The sequence below is a fragment of the Saimiri boliviensis genome, chromosome 5 (assembly GCF_048565385.1).
Source record: "Saimiri boliviensis isolate mSaiBol1 chromosome 5, mSaiBol1.pri, whole genome shotgun sequence".
NCBI classification, from domain to species: Eukaryota; Metazoa; Chordata; class Mammalia; order Primates; family Cebidae; genus Saimiri; species Saimiri boliviensis.
This window is the reverse complement of record NC_133453.1, coordinates 1,133,366-1,155,888: the sequence shown is the minus strand read 5'-3', so window position 1 is coordinate 1,155,888 and position 22,523 is coordinate 1,133,366. Positions and strand designations below refer to the sequence as shown.

Below are 22,523 nucleotides of genomic sequence, written 5' to 3'. Positions count from 1 at the left end.
TTTACTTCTTCTGCCTTTAATTTATTTTTCCTTGCTTCACAGAGCAGACACAGGCCACAAACACAGAGCTGGAGCCCGTGGCGAGCCGAGCCTTCCCACCTGGGAGACGTGTTTAACGTTGGCGTCAGGCAGTCGGGCTTCTGCAGCTGCCCCGCATCGGAGGCAGGAAGTCCCACCTGTCTCCCTCCTGCTGTGCGAGAGCTTTTATCACGAACAGCTGTCGTCTGTTGTCAACTACCTTTTCTGCCGACGGCGAGGCGATCATAAAGTTATGTTTCTTTATTCTGCGGATGTGCTGTTTCATTGACTGGCCTCTTATTTTCTCATTAATATCTTTGTCAGGTTTTGATAGCAGGGTTCCACTCGTCTTGTAAAATGGTTTTTTTCCTTTATTTACCAGTTAAGTTTGTCTAGAATAGGGACTATTTTTTCCTTATATTCTGGTAGAATTATCCAGTGAAGCCTTGTGGGACAGGAGCTTTCTTTATGGGAAGGATTTTTTTTAATGAATTCTAATTTTTTAATGGACAGTTCTTTAGATATTTGTCTCTCTCTTCGTGCCCGTTTTGATAATGTGTGACCCAGGGCGTGCTTGCTTCCATCTAAGTTGTTAAATGTGTTGGCATCAAATCATCTGTAATGTCCCTTTATTATCCTTAATGCTTATGGGATGGGCTCTCAGGTGACTTCCCTGTGTCGTTCCTGTTCCTGGTAATTACATTTTCTCTTTTTTTTCCCATTGATCAGTCTTGCTAGGGGGTTCCCGATTTTATTAATCTCTCCAAAAAAGCAACATTTACCATCCTTTTCGCAATTGTTTGTTTTCTGTTGATTTCCATGTTCCTGTTATTGTTCCTTTTATTTTTCCTCCCTTGGTTTTAATTTGCTCCTCTTTTCCTAGCTTCCTACGGTACAAGCTTAATGGGTTTAAAACATCTGTTTTCCAAGCACGAGCATTGAAAGCTAGCATCCCTCTGAGCGCTTTCTTCACTGCATCTCCCAAATTTTGATAGACGATGTTTTTGTTATCACTCAGGTCAAAATATTTTATAATTCCCCTTGTGACTTCTTCCTTGAACCACAGACTATTCAGACTTATATTGTGTCATTATCAGACATTTGGTGGTTATTCTAAATGCCTGTTTGTTTTTTCTTTCTAATTTATCTGTTGCAGTCAGAGCTCATACTGTATGTGGGTTTTAGCGTTTTGAAAATGTATTGAGATTCTGTTTTATAAACTAGCAGCGGTCCTGGTGACTATCCACGGACACTTGTGAACGTGTCTTCCACCACAGTCAGGTGTAGCTTCTAAAATATCCCAAGGTCCGCTTGGATGACAGTGTTATTCAAGTCTTCCTTGTATTACTGGGGTTTTCACCTGCTTTTTCTATGAAGTACCGGGAGTGGGGTGCTCCAGTCTCCCAGTGTGGAGATGGTCTTGTCTCCTGCTCCCTTTCACTCCATGCATTTGTCTTCACAACTTTCGAAGGTCCGTTGTTAGGATTGTTACACCTTCTTGATGAATTGATTTTTTTATCATTGCGGAATATCACCCCTTACCTCTGGTCACACTCCCTGTCTTAACGTTCGTGTGTTTCCTTTCCTTGGGCCACTTGTCTCTCCACACAAAATAGACGAACAGTTTCTAGCTCTGGATGCTCTGCTCATGCGGAGGATTTTCCCTCACCACCGCCTTCTAGGAACCCTGAGTTGGGGGAGTCCATTTTGGTTTGCACCAAAGACCAAGACATCGTATCCATGAGCCAGGCTCTAGATTTCCTCCTCAGTCATCTAGTCCCAGGGAACCCTTTCAAGGCCGTATGTGTGAGGCTAAAAGAAACGCACAGGTGCACGCAGGTGATGACAGGGTGACCCAGGCCACTGTTCATGTGACTGACTTGCTTCCACCCACCCTGCCTGCCGTGCATGTCCGTGCACAATGGATTGCTGCTGCACCACCACTGCCACCCCAAAGTTAGGACCCCGTAACATTCAGCTCGTGGTGGGCAGCTCAGGCCACATAGTTACCTGGTATCTCGTGGCCAGGAGCCCAGTATCACGCCCAATGCTGCTTCTCAACAGCAGCACTTCTCTGCTGCAGACAGCATGCTCTTGTTTCGGGACTTCACCTCCTATTTTGGGCTTTGGTGCCCCTTTTCTACCACAGATGCCATTCACACCATGGTGGTATCGTAGCATGAATCTGCTCAAGAACCCGCTGTGTCCTGGCCCCACTCAGAACCAACAGCCGTCCAAGTCCCCCGGCAAGTGGACGTTCTCAAGGGAGGCGCATGCAGCCTCCAAAATCCAGTGAGGCCTCCCCAGCACCAAGCTTGTTCTTCGCAGCAGGTGGGCAAGGTATGAAGACTTCTCCTTTACCTTGGAAGCAACGTCTCAGCATGCCCCAGGCTACTGGGCCTCTAAAGTCTTCATCTGTGGGCCAGACCTTGAGACAGTAAGGTTTGCCTCCCACCCTCTGGAATGAATGTGTCTACAAGGCGTCCAAATAACTTTCCAGTCAATCCTCTCCAGTTCTAATGTGCACGATGGCATCAGTACAGTGAACCAGCAGAATAGCCCACAGAGCATGCAGGGGATGAAGGCCCAGTAGGCCTACATGTGACAGAAAAGAGAGCTCACATCGGCCTCGGCCAGACCGGGGACTCGCACTGTTATCTCTTCCAAGTGAACGCAAACTGTGTCTGAGCCTCCCCTCTGACGGGGATTGGAAACAATGCATTTCCCAGGCCCGTGGCCACATACGAGTTCCAGAGGCCCGGCTGTCCTGTTTACTAAGGACACCATGTCTAGTGTGGCACCTGGACTGCGGGTTACAACCTGGTCAGGTTCATGTGATCCACTGCCGTTCACCATACTCCACCTGACTTCTGCTGGGCCATACTGGGGAATTAAAGCCTCTGAAGGTGGCACTGCCTTCTGTCAGTGTACCGGGAGGTGCTATGTTTTGCTGGGTTGGCTTGGTCACGGAAATGATTTCAACCCAGGCTTCCCCTTGGCCCTCCCTGCGGTTACAGCTCTTACTCCTGCTGCGTGCAGCCATCCTGCTTCACAATCAAATGCCACAAAGGGAATGGCCACAGCGTGGGCCTGGCCCTTCAGATCCATAATGAATCAGATGTGAACCAAGATTCTGTCTTCCACTAGCCCCCACTCTAGTGGGGGAGGAGCGTGGCATGTCGTGTCCCCTCCCATGGGCGTTGGCTCAGGCCCTGGATCTTGAGGCCTTCAAGGGGCCTGGGCATCTCCTGTTGTCAGTGTGTGCTTCCTCTGCAGATGGCCAGAGATCCCTTTCAAGGAGGCTCCGTGGAGCTGCTGCTGCATGAATGGCAGGTCCCCTACGAGAGCCTAGGGCAGGCATTGAGGGGTAAATGCCCCTGAGAGGCCAGAGCTGAAGAACAGGAAATGTCCAATGGGCAGGACCCATGCAGGTCACAGGGCTGCAGGCAGGCTGTGTGGCTGACGAGAGAATGTGGGGGGGTGGGGCACAGAGTGGTAAGGACAGACACGGGTGGCAGCGGACGCCAGGAGAGGACTCCTTACCTCAGAGATGGGGGATATATTAGTAGGTTCTCGTAGGGCTGTAAACCACCACCTGAGACTGGGTAATGAATAACAGGGTTTGATTGACTCAGTCCGTAGGCCGTACAGGAAGCCCGGCTGGGAGGCTCAGGAAACTGACAATCATGGTGGAAGGTGACGGGGAAGGAGGCGTCTCATGTGCTGGGAGGAGGAAAGAGGCTGAAGAGGAAGGTGGGGCGCACTCTCAGACAACCAGGTCTCACAAGAGCTCACTATCGCCGGAACAGCAAGGGAGGGTCCTCACTGTCGCGGGGTCGGCCAGGGAGGGTCCTATCCCAGGGACAGCCAGGGAGGGTCCCCACTATCGCCGGAACAGCAAGGGAGGGTCCTCACTGTCGCGGGGTCGGCAAGGGAGAGTCCACCCGTGATCCCGTCACCTCCCACTCACCCCTCCCAACACTGGGGAGTATAATTTGGCGTGAGATGGAGACACGGACCCAAACCATATCGGGGCCACTTCCCCAGGGACGAGAAGGCGCAGATGGGACTAGTGCTGGGCGGGCGGGCTCATGGCTGTGTGCCCCCTCTGCCGGCCTGAGTTTGCTCTAAGAACAAGGTAGGAGGTGGGGATGCCTGGGGACGGGGGGTCATTCGCAGAGAACGGAGAAGACTCAAAATTATCCATCCGCACGTGGGCCTCTTCTACCTCTAGGGGAAATGTTTCCACACAGATATACTGGAAGTGGAGAGCATCTTTTCTGCTGCGTACACCCCGCACATTCATTTATTCAAGACCAAATATACAGCATTTCATCACCAAGGAACGGCACAGGGCGCAGGCAGGGCCAGGCGCTCAGCCCCAGGTCTCAGCCAATGCAGCTTTCTTGTCAACACCACGTGGCTGGGTCAACAGGCAGCACGTGGAAAGCGTGGCACCTGCCTCAGGCCCTCGCCCCGGGACGAGGTGCTCCAGGAGGCCTGCCCTGCCTCGCCAGGCACTGAAAGACTCTCAGAGGCCACTCCTGGGGACAAAATCCCTCCACCACCCCCCATGAGAAGCCCATTCCTTCTCCCGGATGCCCCGGGACCTCCCGTGGTGTGGTGCAGTCTGTGGGGCGGCCGTGAATGGGCGGCCAAGACCAGGCGGCCCAGCTCAGCTCTCCTCGCTGCTCAGCGTCCTGGTCTTCCGGAAGATGCCCTGCATGGCAGAGATCCGGTCCTCGTCCTGGATGTTGAAGACCTGGAACTGCAGGCAGGTTCGGGGAGAAGGGTTAGCGGGACCCCTGGAGTCCGTTATAAGCTCTCAGGGCCGAGAGCACATCGTGGAACAACTGGCCCTCCTGCCCCAGGTATCTGCCGGCACAGGCATCCCCCAGCCTCCGCTCCTCCGCAATCCCCACATCACAGACAGGTGTCCCTGGCCTGGGCCTGCACAGAGGAGGCCCCACGGGTGCTGCTTGAAGGCTGCCTCCGGTGACCACCCTGCCCCCGCCCCTGCCCACACAGGTCCACTGAGAGCTCAGAGCACAGCCCTTGCCCCCCATCTCCCGGCTCTGGGGTAACATTCTTAAGTGTCAGGCAGGGGAGGAGACCCCAGAGCCATCAGCATCTCAACAGGCAGGAGTTTGCTGGAATAGGACGAGAGACCCGCAGCAAAGAGCGACTGTTCTGGGACCTCACCGCCACCAGGACATGGGGAGGGTGGCGGAGAAACTCCCGGTGTGCCCTGGGAGGAGGCCGTGTTTGCTCCTGGGATCGGGGTGAGAGCTGGGCCCTGGGCAAGGAGCAGGGTGGACCCTGGGCAGGCTCCTCGGCAGAGGTGGCAGAGCCTGGGGCACAGGGTGGGGCAGCTGCTGGGGCCTCCAGGCACCCATGAGAAGTGGCCCAGGGGACACAGGGTCTCGAGGGGCATGGCTGTGGATTCCTGAGTCCAGGGAGACCCAGGTAAGGTCAGAGCCCTTCATGAGGAATGGAGCTCCGGGGTAGGCAGCTGGGCCTCTGAGGGCTTACTGAGTGTGGGGTGGGGAGGGGGGACAGCTCTGGTGGGAAACGGAGGCAGGCTCAGACTGGCTGCCCTGGTTCCAGGGAGCAGGTCCGGGCCCTGTGAGGCCACCAGCAAGGGGACTCCCACGGCCCATGTGATCCCCACATATCACACGTCCCCACAGACGCCATCCATGGAGCCCTGATCTGGCCTCAGCATTCCTGGGGCCCCCGCTCCAGGAGAGAGTGGGCGGGGAGCTGGGCCCGGGCTGCGTCCCCACCCTCCCGCGCCCCTGGGCCGGCCCAAGGCCCGCACGGCCAGCACCCACCTTGTCCAGCAGGACGTCGAAGTAGGCGGTGGCCCAGTAGGCGGGGTCGCTGGCCGGCAGCTGCAGGAGCGCCTTGAGCCCGGAGGCGACGCGCGGCGGGGGGCTGCGGCCCAGGTGGGTGGCGTGGATGCGCAGGGCGGCCTCGGGCTGGCTGGCGAAGCCCTCCGCGCGCTGGTAGACGGCGCCCAGGTCCAGGCCGCTGCCCTGCAGCAGGTTGCGCTGCGGGTGGAGGAAGTGGGGCAGCCTCCGCGTGGCCAGGCAGCACAGCAGCACCACGAGCACGCGGTACACGGCGCCCTGCAGCTCCGCCCAGTCCTCGGGCGCCGGGAAGAGCGCGCAGGCCCACAGCAGCGCCGTCTGCGGGACAGCGGGGTCAGCCTCCGCCCGGCCGGCGCGGCCTGCGCCCCCCTCCAACCCCGGCGGCCCCCCCCCGCTCCCCCACCCGCCCCTCTCCCTACCCTGCGGCCTCCTCTCCACGTCCCAGTTGGAGTCCCTGGCCCCTCCCACCGGCTGCCCCAGCCTGCTGGCTCCCAAAGGCAGGAAACCCCCCTCTCTCCTCTCCTGCCTGGCCCTGACCCTGGGGTCCCATCCCCAGCCCCCGTCTTCACCCCCCGGGACCTCCCTTGGGGGCCTCTGCGGCTCCCAGCAACCTCTGGGCCTTTCTCTCATTTCCTTGGCCCCTTTGAGCTCCTACTCACCCCTGCAGCCCAACCCAGCAGGCCCATGGCATTGTCACGGTGACGGTCTGTGTGCTCACCACCCCTGGCCCGAACCACAAGACCCGCGCTGCCTGCAGCCGCCCCAGGCCCTGGCTCACAGGGGCTTTTCAAGCCCTCCTCTTCCACTGCCCCTGCACCCTGCGGTTGAGTTTGGGGTTGGGAACCACCGTACATCCCGCCTCAAGGGACGCTGAAAGCGGCAGGTCAGGAGGAAGCCTGAGGAGCAAGGCCAGAAGCCACCGGGGTACCCCCGACACCAGGAGGGCACCTCTCCGTCAACACGGAGCCAGGTGAAGAGGCCAGCCCCAGCCATGCAGCAGTGCCCAGTCGGCCACATACTCCAGAGAGGAGTCAGCCGAGCCGAGACCCCAGGACAGCGTAGCCCCACCTGCTTCCCGGGGTTGGGGGGGGCCGGAGTCCCGGCCCTGCCTGTTCCTTGTCCTCAGCATTGATGTTACAAAGCTCCAGGAGGACACAGTTGTGCCAGAATCTCTCTGCAGCCCAGGAAGCGGTCGGCAGCGGGGCCTGGACTCTCCTGGGAACCCCCAGAGGGAGGCGTCCCTGCCGGGTGACATTCCCAGACGCTGGGAGGAGGCTCACTGGGCAGGAACACCCAGCTCTGGGAGGCCCCTCCCTGAGGCTCTTCCCAACAGCGTCCCAAGCCAGGAGGGCCTCGGAGGTCAAGACCCAGGAATGGCAAAGGCCGGCCGGCGGGACCACGGCCCCTGCGGCCACATCCCCACCACCCTCACGAGCCACGTCTTCACCTCCTCAGAACCTGGGCAGGTCCTCAGAATGCTCCTGACTCCAGCTGCCCGCCATCAGGGCTGGCAGGAGGGACACACCCAGGTGCACCTACCCCAGGGCCCCAGTGATGGACACCCTGCAGAGCCCCGCCCGTTACCTTCAGGTGGCCGAAGGTCAGGCCGTCGGTCTGGCCACCGTCTCGCCAGCTCTCGTGGTTCACCCGGTCGAGGACGGAGAGACTGTCCAGGCGATGGCCCTGCAGGGAGCCCAGCTCCCCCAGCAGCCTGGTGAGCAGGTAGTCAGTGGAGGTCCTGGGGCCCAGACAGACACACTGGGTCAGTCCCTGCTGCTGCCGGCCCCCAGTGTGGGGAGCTCTGAGCCCCGGAGGCTCAGGCCCGGGCTGGGGCCGTGCTGTGCTGTGCCTGCGGGTGGGACCCGGCCCAGACCCCAGGCTTCTCAGGAGCCACGGTCACCGGCTGTGCAGTGCACGCCTGGTTTTCATGGAGACTCCCTGGCTCTGGTTCGGGGGCGTAGGAGCCTCCGGGCCATCCCCGCGCTTTGTGCAGACGGGAAGGTGCCTCTCAGGCCTGCCCAGGTCACAGCCACCCAGCCCGGGGGTGTGACAGCTCTGCCCACAGCCCCTTCCGGAAGCCCAGGGCAGCAGCCTCCAGGGGCAGCCACACAAGGGGCTCCGAATCTCTGCTTCCCACTCCCATACCACCCAGACCCGTAACTCAGAGCAGCTCACACCAGGGGGCTTGCTGTGCACATGCTAGATGGGCTTGGGGTGGGGCCTGGCACCGCAACCTTCACGGAGCTGCAACAGGGACAGTCACGCGCCGTGTCCCCCTCCCAAGTCTGCAGGACATGGGGCACCAAATTCTCCCTTTTACTTGCAAAGATGACTCTGCCCAGCCCAGCCCTTCCCCTTCCTGGGCAGGCGGGAAGCTATTCCACAAGCCTTGATGCCACCCCCACTCCATGCTCAGGGGTCAGCGGGAACGCAGGGCGGGGTGGGAGGTCACTGGTGCTCCACTGAGTCTTTCCTTGCAGGAGAAAACCACAGGAGGGGCATGACAGCTTTGCAAAGCCCTCCCCTGAGAGAGCGTGGCTCCAACCATCCTTCCAGCAAGTGGGGGGCAGGGGTGAGCCAGCCCAGGAGCTGCTGCAGCGATGTGGGATCTGGATGGGGCGCGGTCCCTGGCCGTCTCCTAGGGGTCTTGAGGGGAGCTCTGCCTCTGCCCAGTGCCCCTTTCCTCCCTCTCACAGATACCAATGTGGATGCACACCGACTGTGTGGGGACCCTCCCAGCTTCTCTGGGAACCCGCGCTGCCTGGATGGGCTGCCTGACCTCTCAGCGACTTTCCTGCCCCAAGCAAAAGCTGGGTAATGAAAGGTCCCATCTAGGGCAGGGTCTCTCATCACCCAGCATCAGATGCCACCAGCCCCCTTCCCACTCAGGAGAGGACACATTTCCACCCTCCCTGCAGCGAGAGACCCCAGCAATCTCAGGGGAACACGAATGCCCATGGGAGCAGAGACAGGCAGAGGGCCCTGCAGATCCTCCTGACTGGGGCCGAGGCAGCATCGGGGTGCTGGCCCCTTCCTGCCTGCTCCCCGAGAACCTTGTGACCAGGAGGGCGAGCCTACCTCCAGAGCTGGGCGCTGGCCGGCACCAGGTCCACCCCTTGGCTGAGGACCCTTCTCAGGCTGCCCTCAGGGAGTCCAGGCATCTGCTGGGCCCCCTCCAGTGCAGGAACCCCACGCCTCCTTCTCACCACCGGCACCACGTGGAAGCTGATCGTCCTCCAGCCGCTGGACACCAGCAAGGACAGGTGTAGCCGCTCCTCCCTCAGGCTGGCCGCGTTCAGCGAACCTGCAAAGACCCAGGTCACGCCGGCCCCTCGACCTGCCTCCCTGCCCAAGACACTCCCCCGGCCCCTCCTGCTGCCGACCTGGCCCCTGCCCCTCGTCACCTCTCCCCTGCAGCCTTCTCTGCTGGCCCCCACCTGCAGGCTGCAGCGCCCCAACCTTGGATACCTGTGTCCATCCCTGGACCTCAGCTGAGTGAGGAGCTGGCCAGCATGCCTGCCCAGCAGTGACAGTCCTGGGCACAACTGTCAGTGAAGACAGCAGCGTCTTATGTGAGGTCTTCCTTCCCCAGGCACTGCCCTCACCCCACCCCAGGGCCCTGCCTGCTGTGCCCACCCAGGCCTTCCTGAGCCTGCCCGCTTTGCCCCAGCACTAGTACCAAAGCCCCAGGCCTCCCACCTGCTGACAGCGGCCGGGCTTCTCTGCTGCCTTCGGGAAGGAGGCACGAACAGCCCAGGCTGGGGCCAGCAGGGCTCCCCCCCACCGCCCCCCAGAGCTGGAGAGGGTGAAGCCAGGCTGGGCCTCTCTTTCCCAGAGCTTCTCCCCCGTTCCCCCACCCCTGGAAGCTTCCCGAGAGCCCCCTGCCACTCAAACCACTGCGTGCACAGGAAGCCATGTGGCACCCGGGTCTAGGGGACCAGTCCACACGATGGGGGCAGCTGCGCAGAGGGAGGGACAGGCCCAGGCCAGGCTCAGTTCCCGTGGAGAGACGAGGCCACAGCGGCTGGCGGCAGCGACCCGGCTCGGCCACCTGCTTTCTGGGCTGCCCAGGCCAGCAGGCTCACAGCGCCCGAGCCCAGCCGCTCCTCCTGACCAGGCCTGAGTCCCGCGCTTCCCAGAGAGCCCTTGCCCGAGAGCCCCATGGCCTCTGTCACCCCACAGGCGGCACACTCTGGTCAAGAGCTTGCCACTCCACTCCTTACTCAGACCCCACCCCAGGCCCAACGCAGTGCCCTCTTCCCTAACTCGGAGCTCAGAGCCCCGGAGGGGCCCTTCCAGGGCGTGATGGGGCTGGGGCTGGGGGTTCTGGCCAGTCCCAGGCTCTCTAGCCTCTGCCACAGGCGCCCTACCCGCCCCCAAAACAAATACCTGAGAGTGAGGAGGGTGAGGAGGGTGACGGAACACTCAGGGTGAGTGCAGGCAACTGCACAGCCCTGCCCAACACAGGCCCAGGGCGGGGGAGAGGCCGCCCCTCCCCTCCCCAGGCTGCCTGGCCAGGGTGCAGGGTCAGAGGGGCTGGGCCCAGGCAGCTGGCGTGTCCCTGGGAATCCTGGCCTGTGCCTTGGGAACGGCCCCCTCGTGAGTGAGCACAGGGCCTGCGTTCCCACCATCCCACCGCCCTTCCGGAGAGAGCCTGGCCCCGCTGTGTGGAGCCTCAGCACCCACAATCTCCTGTCGGGCAGCTCTGGGAACCCCTCTGGAACCCACCCCAGGGCAACCCTGGCCCTGCCGCCCAGGCAGCCCATTCCTCGGCGGTGAGAGAGAAGGAGGGGCCCCTCCATGCAGCCAGTCAGAGCCGCCTCTGGGGGCCACACACCTCGTCTGCCCGGCCACACACACTCCTGCCTTTGACCAGGCGGCCTGGAAGGCAGCCACGCCTGCACCAGCCCCAGGCTGGCCTCACCGGTTCCCAGGGTGGGGGCAGCCTGACCCCGTCACCTGGGCTGCTGCCGCCTCCCTTTTAAGGTAAGTGTCAGGAAGCAACGCCCGGAATGTCCCTGCCACCCAGCCCAGCGCGGCTTCGGGGCCGTGGGCGCGGCCTGCAGTATCGGGTCTGCTTCCCCAGGGCACACTCTGGGGTGTGAGCAGCTCAGACTGAATCCTAACGAGCCAGCGCCTGGCAGGGCCTCCTGCTCACCCCAAAGGGTAGCCCCATCTCCCAGGTGGGCATTAGGCCGCAGCGGACAGGACCAGGTGACTTCAGGAAAGAAGACACAAATCCCCACGCCACGGCCGGCGTGATTAGAGGTTCAGAAGATGCTGGGGTCGGGGCAGGGGGAAGGCTTGCCGGGAGCACCAGAGGCTGACACGCCGAAGTCAGGCCCATCATTCACCCCAGGACACCAGACAGCTCTGGGGAGGCTTCTGTTCGAATCCACCGTCCGGGCCCTCTGGCGCAGACAGGAGGCCTGGCTGTGCGTGGCGGCAGCACACCCTCCCCGAGAACCCACAGACGGTGCCCTGCCTCCAGGCGGGCCCCAGGGCAGGGCAGCCCTCTGCAGGTCACGGCCTCTCGGGAAGGCGAGCTGACCACCCCACCCACTGACCTCATGGTGGACACCAGGGTCAGAGAAATACTGGGGAGGTGACTCAAGGCAACAAAGCCCCGTGAGGACTGGGATGACTCACGTGATCCCCTCCCAAGGGAAGCAGGACATTCTGTTCCGGTCCCCAGTTCCTCTCCAGGACAATCTGAGCCCCCGGAGGATGGCTGCACCACTCAGGGTCCCTGTCATCCTGACCCCTGCACGGGCCAAGCCCTGTCCTCCCAGCCACCCTTGAAGTCCAGGCAGCCCTGCGGAAGGAGCCCTGGGCTCAGGCTCACCCTGGATTGTATCAGCAAGGCCTTCGAGGAAGACTGAGGCCAGCTCCTGCCTGCTTGGAAACTTCAGAGCCTACTTCGGGCTCAAGACACCAACAGGCAGCTCAGCCGTAAGCTGATAAGACACACACACACACACACACGCATTCACGCCCTTGCACTCGTGCACACGGGCAGGCACACACACCCCTCCTCCCGATACCACGTGACCAGCACTGGAAGTGGGGATGTGATAGCCTCAAAGTCACAGGCCATGACTGGTACCAGAGCCACCTGCCCAGAGCCGAGTGGGAGACCCTCCTGGAAGTCTGCCAGCAAAGCGGCTGCCCCAGACTCCAGCCACTGAAGGAGTGGCTCCGTGGAAACCCCAGGGCAGACACACATGACTCCGGACACAGCATCACTCTTCTCAGGGGCATTTGGAGCTGGAGGACCTCAGTGAGGTCTCCCGACTTCCATGCCCCAGCGCACACTGATCACACACGTGCACACACGCCTGCGCGTGCAGTCACCACAGAGGACGTTGCCACCCTGTGCGCGGGAGGCACCACTCACACGCTTGCACACAGACACCCTCAGCGGGCAGGAGCGGCTCCGTGAGCCCCACCCAGCAGCCGCTCACGCACAGACACCTGTGGACCGGGCCTCGCCTGCTACCTGGCGCGATGAGGCTGTGGTGCTTGCAGTGGACGATGGCCGCCACCAGCAGGTCCCTGAGGACACACAGGACCTTGCTGGGCACAATGTGTCCACGGCACCTGGCGTCCCCCTCCGAGGAGGCAGTGAAGATGTCGTCGGTGGTCCACCGCTCCAGGCCGGCCCCTTCCCTGGGCACACCCAGGCGGCATAACTCGGGGCCATCCCCCGGCTGGGCGGCCTCTGGCTCCTCGATCAGCAGAGCCTCGGCGTCCACCCACAGGGGCACCTGCATGTCCAGCGGGTCCTCGGAGGAGCGCAGGGCGAACTGAAAGGCCTCCAGGCCTCGGGAGTAGTCCACGACGAAGCGGGGGTCCAGGGCGTGCACGCGCTCCAGCACCGTGAGCAGCACGTCCTCTGCGCGCTGGAAGTCCTGAGCACGTGGTGCCCCCCGGGACCGGATGGCCTGCAGATAGTGGTGCCACAGGGGCACCTGTACAGCCGTGGCTGCGGCGGGGGCGGCGGGGGCGGGCATCCCGTCGGCAGTGGCGGGCGAGGGCCGGTGGCCCCCGAGGAGGACCCCAGCGCAGGTGGGCTAGGAGGAGGCGGCTGCCCCGTGAGCCTTGGGTCGGCAGGTGGGGCCTCGGCTCCCCGCAGAGCAGAATGCCAGAGCGATGGTGTACTGCCAGCAGGTGAAATACCTGAACTATTTAAGGCTGCTGAAGTGGGGGTGAGTCAGTCCCCAGCAATTGGGAATGTCACAGGGGCTGGGGCAGGCGGAGGCTGGGCTCGGTGAAGGCCCTCCTCCCTCCCGTCGGAAGAGCTCTCTCATCTTGGGCCTAAGGCAGGCTCCTGTCCCAGCCAGGCTCGGGGTCCCGGGAGGAATTCTGCGGCTGGCCTGCCCATCCCTGGGAGGGGAGCCTGTGTGGGTGCCCGATGGGCCTCCGCCCACACTGTCCCCAGCCCAGGGCCAGGTCTCTGGGTCAAGCCCCCCTGCCCCAGCCTCCCTGCCAGATGGGAGGGAGCACAAGGCACCCCGTGCCAGTGAGAAAGGGGGCGGGGCGGTGGCTGCGGGGGAGCCCCGGCCTCTCTACGGCTGCCTGGAAGGGGGGAACCCGGAGGCCAAGTCTGCAGTGTTCCCGAGATACCTGCTTAAAAGACGACGCCTGATACTTGCACAGGCTGCAGCTCGGGAGTGACTCCTGCCTCTGAGCCAGCTGCGTGTCCAGCCATCTGGGCCTGGGGCCCTGGGCTGCCCGTCCCCACCACACCGCCCCACCCTGCCTCCAACCTGAGAGGAGCTGGCACCCGCCTGCCTGGGAGCTGGAGCTCATCTAGCTGCGGAGAGAAGCAGGCTCCGAGGCTCCACCTCGCCCCACCATCCCCCTCCAGCACCTGCGCCAGGCACCCTGCAGGCCCCGCCCGCCTCCCATTGCAGAGCCCTGCAAGTCCCAACCCGCAGGGAGCCGCCCCACTACCCCTTGGCACTGCCAGCTGGCCGTGTGCACGGGTGCTAGGCCGCAGGGGTGTCTGCAAACAGTGAACGTACAGACAGCCCCACACGATGCCGCCACATGCAGGCCTCTCACCCCCCGGGGAGCGGCTGCACCTGACTCAGAGCTGTGGCCGGAACCAGGACCCCAGGAGGGGTGGGGCAGGGGGCAGGGGCCACTCACTTCCTGGTGCTGGGAAGTTTCTGTGAGGGGCTGCAGCCCAGTAAGCGGGTCTCCGCTTCCACGCCTCCCAGGACAGGGAGCTCACCACCTCACAAGGCAGCCCACAGTCAGGTGAGACAGCTTTTCAGCCCCCAGCCTGGCCCACTCCTGTTCTCTGGAGCTGCTTGGAGCATGTGTGCGCCTCACCAGGGCGGCCGTTCAGGTTCAAGGACGCATTTGTCCTGGGCCTTCACCCACGGCCTGCCTGGGTCCCCACGCGCAGCCGTGTGCCACCGGCCTCTGGCCTGCAGGGAGGTGGGCACTGCTGCAGGGCAGCCGGACCCTGCATCCTGGAGAGCCCTGTCCTGCCCCTCAGCCTCGGCCACAGCCGCCCAGGGAGCTTGTCTGCCTGTCTGAGACATGTCTTCAACATCTGTGATTTGATGACCCCTCTAGTGTCCCAGCTCAACCACCCAGAAACCTCCCAGTGATCTGAATTCGCCCAGGAGACCCCCCCAATCTACCCAAAGTGCCCAGGCTGAGCCATGAGAAGTGCTGGGCTCCTCAGCCGCCAAGCTGCTCCCTCCATGGCCACAGGCAGGCCGCTCTCCCTCAGGGCAGCTCCAGGCTGGGCATCCTCCTTTGCCCCTAAAACCCCTCTCCCACTGCTGTCAATACCAAGGGGCACAAGGCCAGGGGATTCCAGGGCCCCCCCTCGGCAGGAGATTCCACCTGGCTGCCCCCTTCTCAGTTCCGGCCACTGCCCTGTCCTGACCTTCACTGGCTCCGGCCAGTTCCTGAGCTGAACCCAGCTGGATGCCCCAAGGGACCCCGCTGTCTGCATCTGTGCCCAGCTGAGGTCAGAGTTGGCCCCTCTGGGGGGCGGTGAATGGCATGGTGAGCTTGCTGTGGCTGGAGAGCCGCCTGGCGCACAGGAGCATGTGACCGCACCAGGAAATCCCTGGGAAGCTGGACCTGCCCTTGGCAGAGAGAGGAGAGCGACTGCTGACGGAGGGGATGCTGGCGCCTTCCCTGGACAGCCGGGCAGCTTTGCCACAAAGGGGCCAAGTGCTCCAGAGGCCCGCAGGCAGCACCAGCCACAGTGCACCCCGGACCCCAACTCTGACCCCAGGAGGGCAGTGTGGTCAGGGTGGGAAGGGTCAGAGAGGTCAGACGTGCCACGGGGCCTCGGCAACTCACGAAGGGGCCCCTTGGCACCCGGGGCAACCGCAACGCTCAGATGGCTGTTGATTCAGTCTCCGTGGAGCGGAGCGCAGGCCGGCGCTTGGATCCTGTATTTCAGGAAGTCCCAGATGTGCTGGGAAAGGCGGGGCGGGAAGGAGGCATTCCGGCCTGAACAGAGTCCTGGGGCTGAGCCTTGGGCGAGGCACCAGGGGCACAGCCTGAGCTGTGGGGGCTCGGCGCAGCTGCAGCCCATGGTGCGGGCATGTTTCCGGGCTTCCAGGGACCGCGGCGGATGTAAAATGACAGAAGGAATGCTCACGACTCCGGAGGCCGGACGCCTGAGGGCACCGTGCTGCGTGGCTGAGCTCCTGCGGAGGCTCCCAGCTCCAGGGGCAGCCACATCCCTTGGCCACATCTCTCCATGTCCGTGGCCTCCATTCTCACGTGGTCCTCTCCTGGGGCAGCTGTGCTAGGTCTTCCTGCTTCGCTTACAGGGGCACTGGGGAGAGCATCTCGGATAATCTCCTCGTCCCACAGGCCTCACTTCACCCGAAATTCAGCCTGTTACCGCATCAGGCGACACTCTCCCTGTGCTTCATAAGGTCCTGTTCACAGGTTCTGTGGACTAGGGGGTGGCCATTCCTCAGCCAGCCATGGTCAGCAGCCCCCACACCACCACATGCCAGGAGCCCTGCCAGGACGCTGCCGGCCTGACCCTGCACTCACACCCCCCACCCCCCAGCCCAGCCACCTGTTCGGGAACACGGGCACAGTCTGTGCAGCCTCAGGGACGCCAAAGAGCCAAGATGGCAGCCTACAGCCGAGGTCCACACCCACCAGCAGCACCTGGGGCGCTCCGGGAAGGACACCCTTCTGCGGCGGGAAACGGGCCTTTCTCTCCAGGACAGGGTGGCCCGACTCAGCCAAGGTGCCCCACGAACCTGCCAGGCCCGCTCAGGCTCAGGTGCGGGCGCAGAAGAGTGGGCTTGAGAAGATGTGCTTGGCACCGGTGTGTGGTCTGAGCAAGCTCGGCCACGCCTGGTCCAGGTCCTCAGTGGACGGGGGAACCGCGGGAGCCAGGCTCTCAGACAGTCCCGCCGCCCGAGACCAGACGCCCTTTGTGCGGGCGCCTCTGTGGGAAAGCCACTTCCGTGCTGAAGTGGGCAGTCTGGGCTTCAGGATGGAGCGGCGATGCTCACCATGCAGGACAAGCGGGCATCCTGACTCCCAGAGCCGTGCCCGCCCCCGTGACCCCCCCTTCACGGCCTGACTCTGCAGCGGGTGGTGAAGAAACTGCAGGATGCCCAGCTGTTGGCCTGAATCTGAAGTTCACATCTAACTGCACAGCACAGGGACACTGACTGTGGTTGATCTGGAACTGGAATGTGGCAGGGCTCCCCGTGTTCCCCCTGCTAAGCCTGGCATTGCACTCACAGCCTCGGCAGGCCTTGGGGCTGAACCCCCGCCGGGAGGAGGAAGCAAAGAAGGATTGCCTTTGAAGTGACCTGGTGCCCGGGCCGCCAGCACCCTTGCTGAGAAGCCTTTCCTTCCTGCTCTGGCTTCTGCAGCCCCCACATAGGGGCGCAGGACAACACCCAGAGCCACTCTGGGCCCAGTTCAGTCCCCTGCGGGACGGGCAGGTTCTCAGGGTGAAAGTTCTGAGGAAGCTCAGGGGTGGGTAGCTTTAGCCCTGCTGGGCTGCAGGAATGGGGAAGTGAAGCCTGGTAGGAGACAGGTTGCCAGGGGGAGGCATCCAGAAGCCCGGTGTGAGGGTGGCTGCCATGGGGAGCCATCCAGCCCCACCCACAGAGCCAGCCCATCCTGGGGAAGGCAGGCATCCGTGGTCACCCAGGCAGGCCACCCCCAGGGAGGCGAGGAAGGAGCTGGCAGACTGAAAATGACTAGTGGGAGAAGCGAGTCTCCTGCTGAGGCCAGCCTGGCTCCGCTGGGCACCGTGCAGCCGTGGCCCACGGCCATGCCCTGCTTGTTCCCGGGGACTGGGAAGGCACCGAGTGAAACCGACCGGGCAGAAAGGACGAAGCCAAAGGCGGCAGCTGCCAGGAGCATCCCCAGTGGAATCCCAGGTGGCTCCAGCTAGGACTTCACGGCAGGACCCACACGACGCTCAGGCCGTGGGAAGGCTCCCCCACCACCTTCCTGAGGGTCCCCTGAAACCCTTGCCTGGCCCAAGGAAAGGCTGGGCAGGAATGACGACACCCAGTGACAAGGACTTGCAGAGAAGGGAGGCCAGGTCCTGGGAGGGGGAGACCCCCGTCCCCACCGACATGAGCACGGCCAGCACCCCTGCCCGGCCTCACTCGGGAGGGCATTTTCCCTGCGGAGACCACAGGAAGAGACCGCCTGCCCCCCAAATGCTGCATTTCTCACCCTCGCCCCTCACCCTCGTCCTGCCCCGGCAGCCCCCGTGCGTCTAAGCAGCTGCCCGCGCAGGCCCAGCCTCGGCTGACTCACTCGCCAACCCTTTAGCAGACTGCAGACTGCTCCTGAGCCCACAGCACCCACCGCGCTCGGTGCAAAGAGCCTCTGAGCTGTGACGGCTTCTCGCTCCCTGACACTTTCCTGAAGGCCTCTCCACCAGGTCACAGGCCGGGAGCGTTCGGCAGTGCTCAGGAGTCACGTTCTGCCCCGGCTGTCGTTCCCACCGCTCAGTGGAGGGGCCTCTGCAGGCAGCCCCCGGGGTCCCCCATGCTGTCCTCCCTCTGGGGCAGAGGGAGGGTGCGGACGCTGTGCGGTGGGGAGCCCGCTCCTCTGGGAGCCCTGCTCTGTGGCTCCTACACAGGGGACCAGGCCCGGGGCAGGAAGGAGGTGACGGGCAGTTCGGCCCCAGGTGGGCGTAGAGGGCTGGGCCGTGCTCAGCTGGGAGCAGTCGGACAAGGGGTGAGCGGGCGGGGTTGGGCGACGCGTCTGCGGGTCATGGGCTCCTGCTACTTGCGACCACCCTGAGGAGCTGAGCGGGCCAATCCCTCCCCCGGAAAAGTCAGTGGGGAGCGGACCTTGGTGTGAACTCATCCTTCTGAGGCAGGAAGGAGGCTGGAGGGAGGCCCAGCCCCGATCGGGTGGGCAGGGGCCCTGGGGAGAGGGAAGCTTCCCGGCACAGGGCGGGTGGAGGGCAGTGTGAGAGAGGGGCAGGGGCGTGGGGGCCACTCACCTGGGCACGCGGGGCTCCAGGCACCGGCTCAGGCCAGGCCACGGGCCCCAGCTCCCAGGAAATGGCAGCCGGGCAGGGACTCTAGGTCTCCCCAGGCGCTGGCCACAGTGGGTTCTTGTTTTGCTTTGCTTGCTCGTTGGAGTTTACTTTTTTACATTTTGGTAAATAAGCATACCTTTTACCGTCTGACCCACGCTTAAGTGTGCGGCTCAGCGCCGTGAAGAACGTTCACGCCAAGGTGCTGGTGTGACTATCGTCACCGTCGTCGGTCTCCAGAGCTGGTCTCGTCTTCCAAACCGAGGCTCTGCCCGTTCAGCACCGACTCCCGCCCCTGCCCCAGCCCTGGTGCTGCCACTCCACCTCCTGGTTCCAGGGCACGGATGCTCCTGGACCTCAGGCAAGCGCTGGCCCTAGCACTCGCTTGCTCCATTGGCACTGTGTCCTCAGGGACCTTCCAGACTGTGGCACGTGTGAGAGTTTCCTTCCCTTCAAAGGCCCAGCAACGTCCCACGGTGGGGATGGACCTCATTTTGTGTATCCGTCACCATAGGGTCCAGCCCTACACGGTTCTGTGAGCCGCTCCCGGCTGGTGAGGAAACAAGAAATTGTAGAAATAAAAGACACAAGACACAGAGATAGAGAAAAGAGAGTTTGGGCCCAGGGGTCCACTGCTGCCCAGATCTCCGAGACCAGCAGTGGCCCCGAGCGCCGGGTCGCTCTCACTTTCCTTGAGTTGCAAATCCGGGGGCAGGGTAGGTGGGGCGTGGCCTCGGTGGTCGGAGACTGGGGGCAGGTGGATGGGGCGTGGCAGTGGTAGTGTCAGGTGCATCACGCGTCATTCAGGTAGGGGCTCAGGAATTTCTGGCACCCGAAGTGAGGTAAGGAGCATCACGCATCAGCACCTTTTCCATCTTACCGAGAAAGAACTAAAACACTGAGATTTGTATTACTATAACCGATTTTCTCTTCTAAGAAAAAAGGAACCAGGTGCAGAAGCAGAACGTGAGAGTGGACGTGGAACGTGACCGCTCACGCACAGCCTCACATAGGGACAGTTAAGCCCCCGGATGTCTGCGGGCCTCCTGACAGCCGTCAGGCCGACCACAAGAGCTTGGAGGAGCGGCGTTTTCTCCTGACCTCCCCAGGAAGGCGATGTCTCGGTCATCTTGGACCTCTCCTCCCCCAGCTGGCTAAACAGCTTTGGGGTGCTTTCCACAGCCGAGGCGCCCTCCAGAAGCCCTTGTGCGGGCGTGACAGAGGGCTGAGAACATCTCGTCTCAGGGTCATTCATTTCACAGTGTCACCCCAGGTTCACACTTCCGGCCTGAGAGGCATTACTAAAAGAATTAAGATCACCTATGAGTAACTAAGGTCACGCACGAATAGCTAATAACGACTAAGGTTTTATTTCTGGTTACGTTCTTCATTATTTATATGGAAATAGGCTGAGGCCTTTTGCTCCTGCCTCGGCGCTTATGGGATCTCGCCACTACAAGTCACCTGTCGGCAGACACCTGGGCTCCTTCCGCCATCGGCGGTGGCACAAATGCTGCTGTGAACACGGGGTCTGGGCGTCTCTTCGAGTCTCTGCTTTCCATTCTTCGGGTATATGCACAGATGTGGGTTGCTGGATCATATGGGAACTCCAATTTTCTGAGCGTCTGCCATACCGTCCCCACCACCGAGCACAAGAGCCCCGGCTTCCCCACGTCCTCCCCCCGCTCCTCCTCTGCTTTCTTCCCAAGAGCCGTCCCCGGGGTTGTGAGATGGTGACTCACTGTGGTTTTGATTTGCATTTCTCTGATGAGGTTTCTCTGGGTGTCTTTTCACAGACCTTTTGGCTGCGTGTGTCTCTTCTTTGGAGAAACGTCTGTTCAAGTCTTTTGCTCTTTTGTGAGCTCTTTTGTTTCTGTTTTGTTTTTTGAGACAGAGTCTCGCTCTGTCGCCGGCTGGAGTGCAGTGGCGCAATCTCTGCTCACGGCAACCTCTGCCTCCTGGGTTCAAGTGATTCTCCTGCCTCAGCCTCTGAGCAGGTGGGACTACAGGTACCAGCCACCACGCTCAGCTAATTTTTATATTTTTGGTGGAGACAGGGTTTGACCATGTTGGCCAGGCTGGTCTTGATCTCTTGACCTTGTGATCTGCCCGCCTCAGCTTCCCAAGGTGCTGGGATTACAGGCGTGAGCCACCGCGCCCGGCCTTTTGCTCATTTTTAATTGTGCTGTTTGTTTTCTTGTTGCTGGGTTATAGGGATTCTTTGCCTTTTTTTGTTGGATAGTCTCACTTTCATTCAGGCTGGAGTGCAGTGAACCATCTCGGCTCACCGTAACCTCTGCCTTGTGGGTTCAAGCAATTCTCCTGCCCCAGCCTCCTTCGTAGCTGGAATTACAGGCACACGCCACCACGCCTAAGGTTTTTGAATTTTTTTAGTAGGCACAGGGTTTTGCTATGTTGGCCAGGCTGGTCTCAAACTCCTGACCTCAGGTGACCCACCTGTCTCAGCCTCCCAGACTGCTGGGGTTACAGGGGTGAGCCGCTACACATGGCCAGGATTCTTTACACATTCTGAATGCTAACCCCGTCAGATAGAAGGTTGGTAAATATTTTCTCCCATTCCACGGGTTTTCACTTTCTAAATAGCCTCCTTTGATACACAAGTTTTAAGTTCAGAATCAGCTCAATTTATCTGTTTCTTTCATTGTCTGCGGATTTGATGCCACATCCAAGAAGTCGCCGCTGAATCCTGCACCACGAAGCTTTTCCCTGCGTTTTCTTCTAAGTGCGTTATGGCCTGGGCTCTTCCCTTTGGACTCCTGGGCAGGGCGGTAGCCCTGAGCCCCTCCGGTACCCAGGCAGGGGCCTTTCCCTCGGCTTCTTTCTTCACTGTGCAGAAAGCACCAGAGGGTGGGATCCCAAGCCAGCCCTGCAGCCCCTCCCAGGACCCAGGACCCCAGGGCCTGCCCATGGCAGCATCGACCGGCAACCCCTCCCATGGATAAACATGGGGTGGGAGGGGAGCAGGGTCCCTTCTCCCACCCCACAGAACCTCTCAGCACTTACCCGCCCCCCCAAGCATCTGGATCCCCCTAAAACCCGGTACATGTGTCCAGCTGGCCTCTCCTCTCAGGTGAGTGGGAGAGACTTTGAAAATCACACCACATGCATCGACCTCCAGCATCCGCCACCTGCCCCGCCAGCCTCCACCCCTGCCCTCAGCCGGCCTCCTGCCCGTGCCCAACAGATGGGAGTGGGATGGTGCCATGCAGCTGCTGTGTGCCGGACAGGGTGGCACTTCCGTGTCCTCTGAAGACAGTTCATGTGCAGGGCGACTCCGCAGGAGCGGGTGGGGTGGACAGACGTGGCGCCCTGTGCCCCAGCCTCCCGGCCTCCAGGGCTGCCCGTCTGCCGTAATCACCCTGGGATCTCTCCTGCCGTCCATCAGACTTGGCTCATTTGGTGACTCTGTGCCCCCCGGGACCCGTGCCTCCTCCTCAGAGCCAAGTCCACACCTGGACAGCCAGTGACTAGGAGGAGTGGCTCCTTGGGGCCGCCCTGAGTCACAGTCTCTTTGGGTTCTGTCCAAGGCACATCCCCTGCAGGTGCCAGACAGGAAAAGATGCCCATGCCCAGCTGTGTGGGTGCCCAGCTGCGTGGGAGCCCGGCTGTGTGGGTGCCCGGCTGTGTGGGTGCCCAGTGGCCAGCATGTCTGTGCAGGTGCCTCTGAAACGCTCTGGCAGGAAGTTGGACTCCAGGCGGGCTCCAGGCACAAGGCCAGAAAGATGACGTCCCTCTGTCCCTCGGGCAAGCAGCCTCCCTCCTCAGGCCTCAGTCTACCACCTGTGACGATCCCTCCATTCTTTGACAAATGTTTTTAAAAAGTCATCGTTCCTGAGTGCAGATCCAGGGAGACAGTGGCCACCTGCTGCCCCTGCCTGCCATGAGCCCAGCAAGCACACAGCTCCCCCTGCAGTGCACGTGGGAGGGGTGCCTGGGGAGAGGCCAGCCCCTCCCAGTGCCGTTGCTCAGGTAGACAGCTTCACCCCGGCGTCTCCAGGTCTCCAGGGAAAACCGCTTCCAGCCAACAGCGTTCCACACTCCTGTCTCCAGGGAGACCCAGCTCTCGGCGTCCCGGTTGCCACAGCAAC

General features: G+C 61.8%; 1 protein-coding gene across 5 annotated transcripts; it reads right to left on the bottom strand.

The window, feature by feature from the left end:
* Positions 1-4,294: 4,294 nt before the first annotated feature.
* On the bottom strand, positions 4,295-13,760 carry MAB21L4 (mab-21 like 4). 5 transcript variants are annotated; one of them, XM_039470152.2, is made up of 6 exons: positions 12,391-13,758; positions 8,970-9,195; positions 7,476-7,629; positions 6,960-7,132; positions 5,853-6,209; positions 4,295-4,786 (listed from the first exon to the last, which is right to left on the bottom strand). In XM_039470152.2, exons 1-6 carry the CDS (start codon positions 12,902-12,904, stop codon positions 4,711-4,713), a joined length of 1,500 nt encoding a protein of 499 aa, XP_039326086.1. In that variant the 5' UTR covers positions 12,905-13,758; the 3' UTR covers positions 4,295-4,710. The 5 variants fall into 5 exon arrangements, with proteins under 5 accessions (XP_039326086.1, XP_039326090.1, XP_039326087.1 ...); XM_039470156.2 differs by lacking the exon at positions 6,960-7,132 and adding an exon at positions 9,360-9,436 and having other exon boundaries at positions 12,391-12,456; XM_039470153.2 differs by lacking the exon at positions 6,960-7,132 and having other exon boundaries at positions 12,391-13,757.
* Between the last annotated feature and the right edge of the window lie 8,763 nt (positions 13,761-22,523).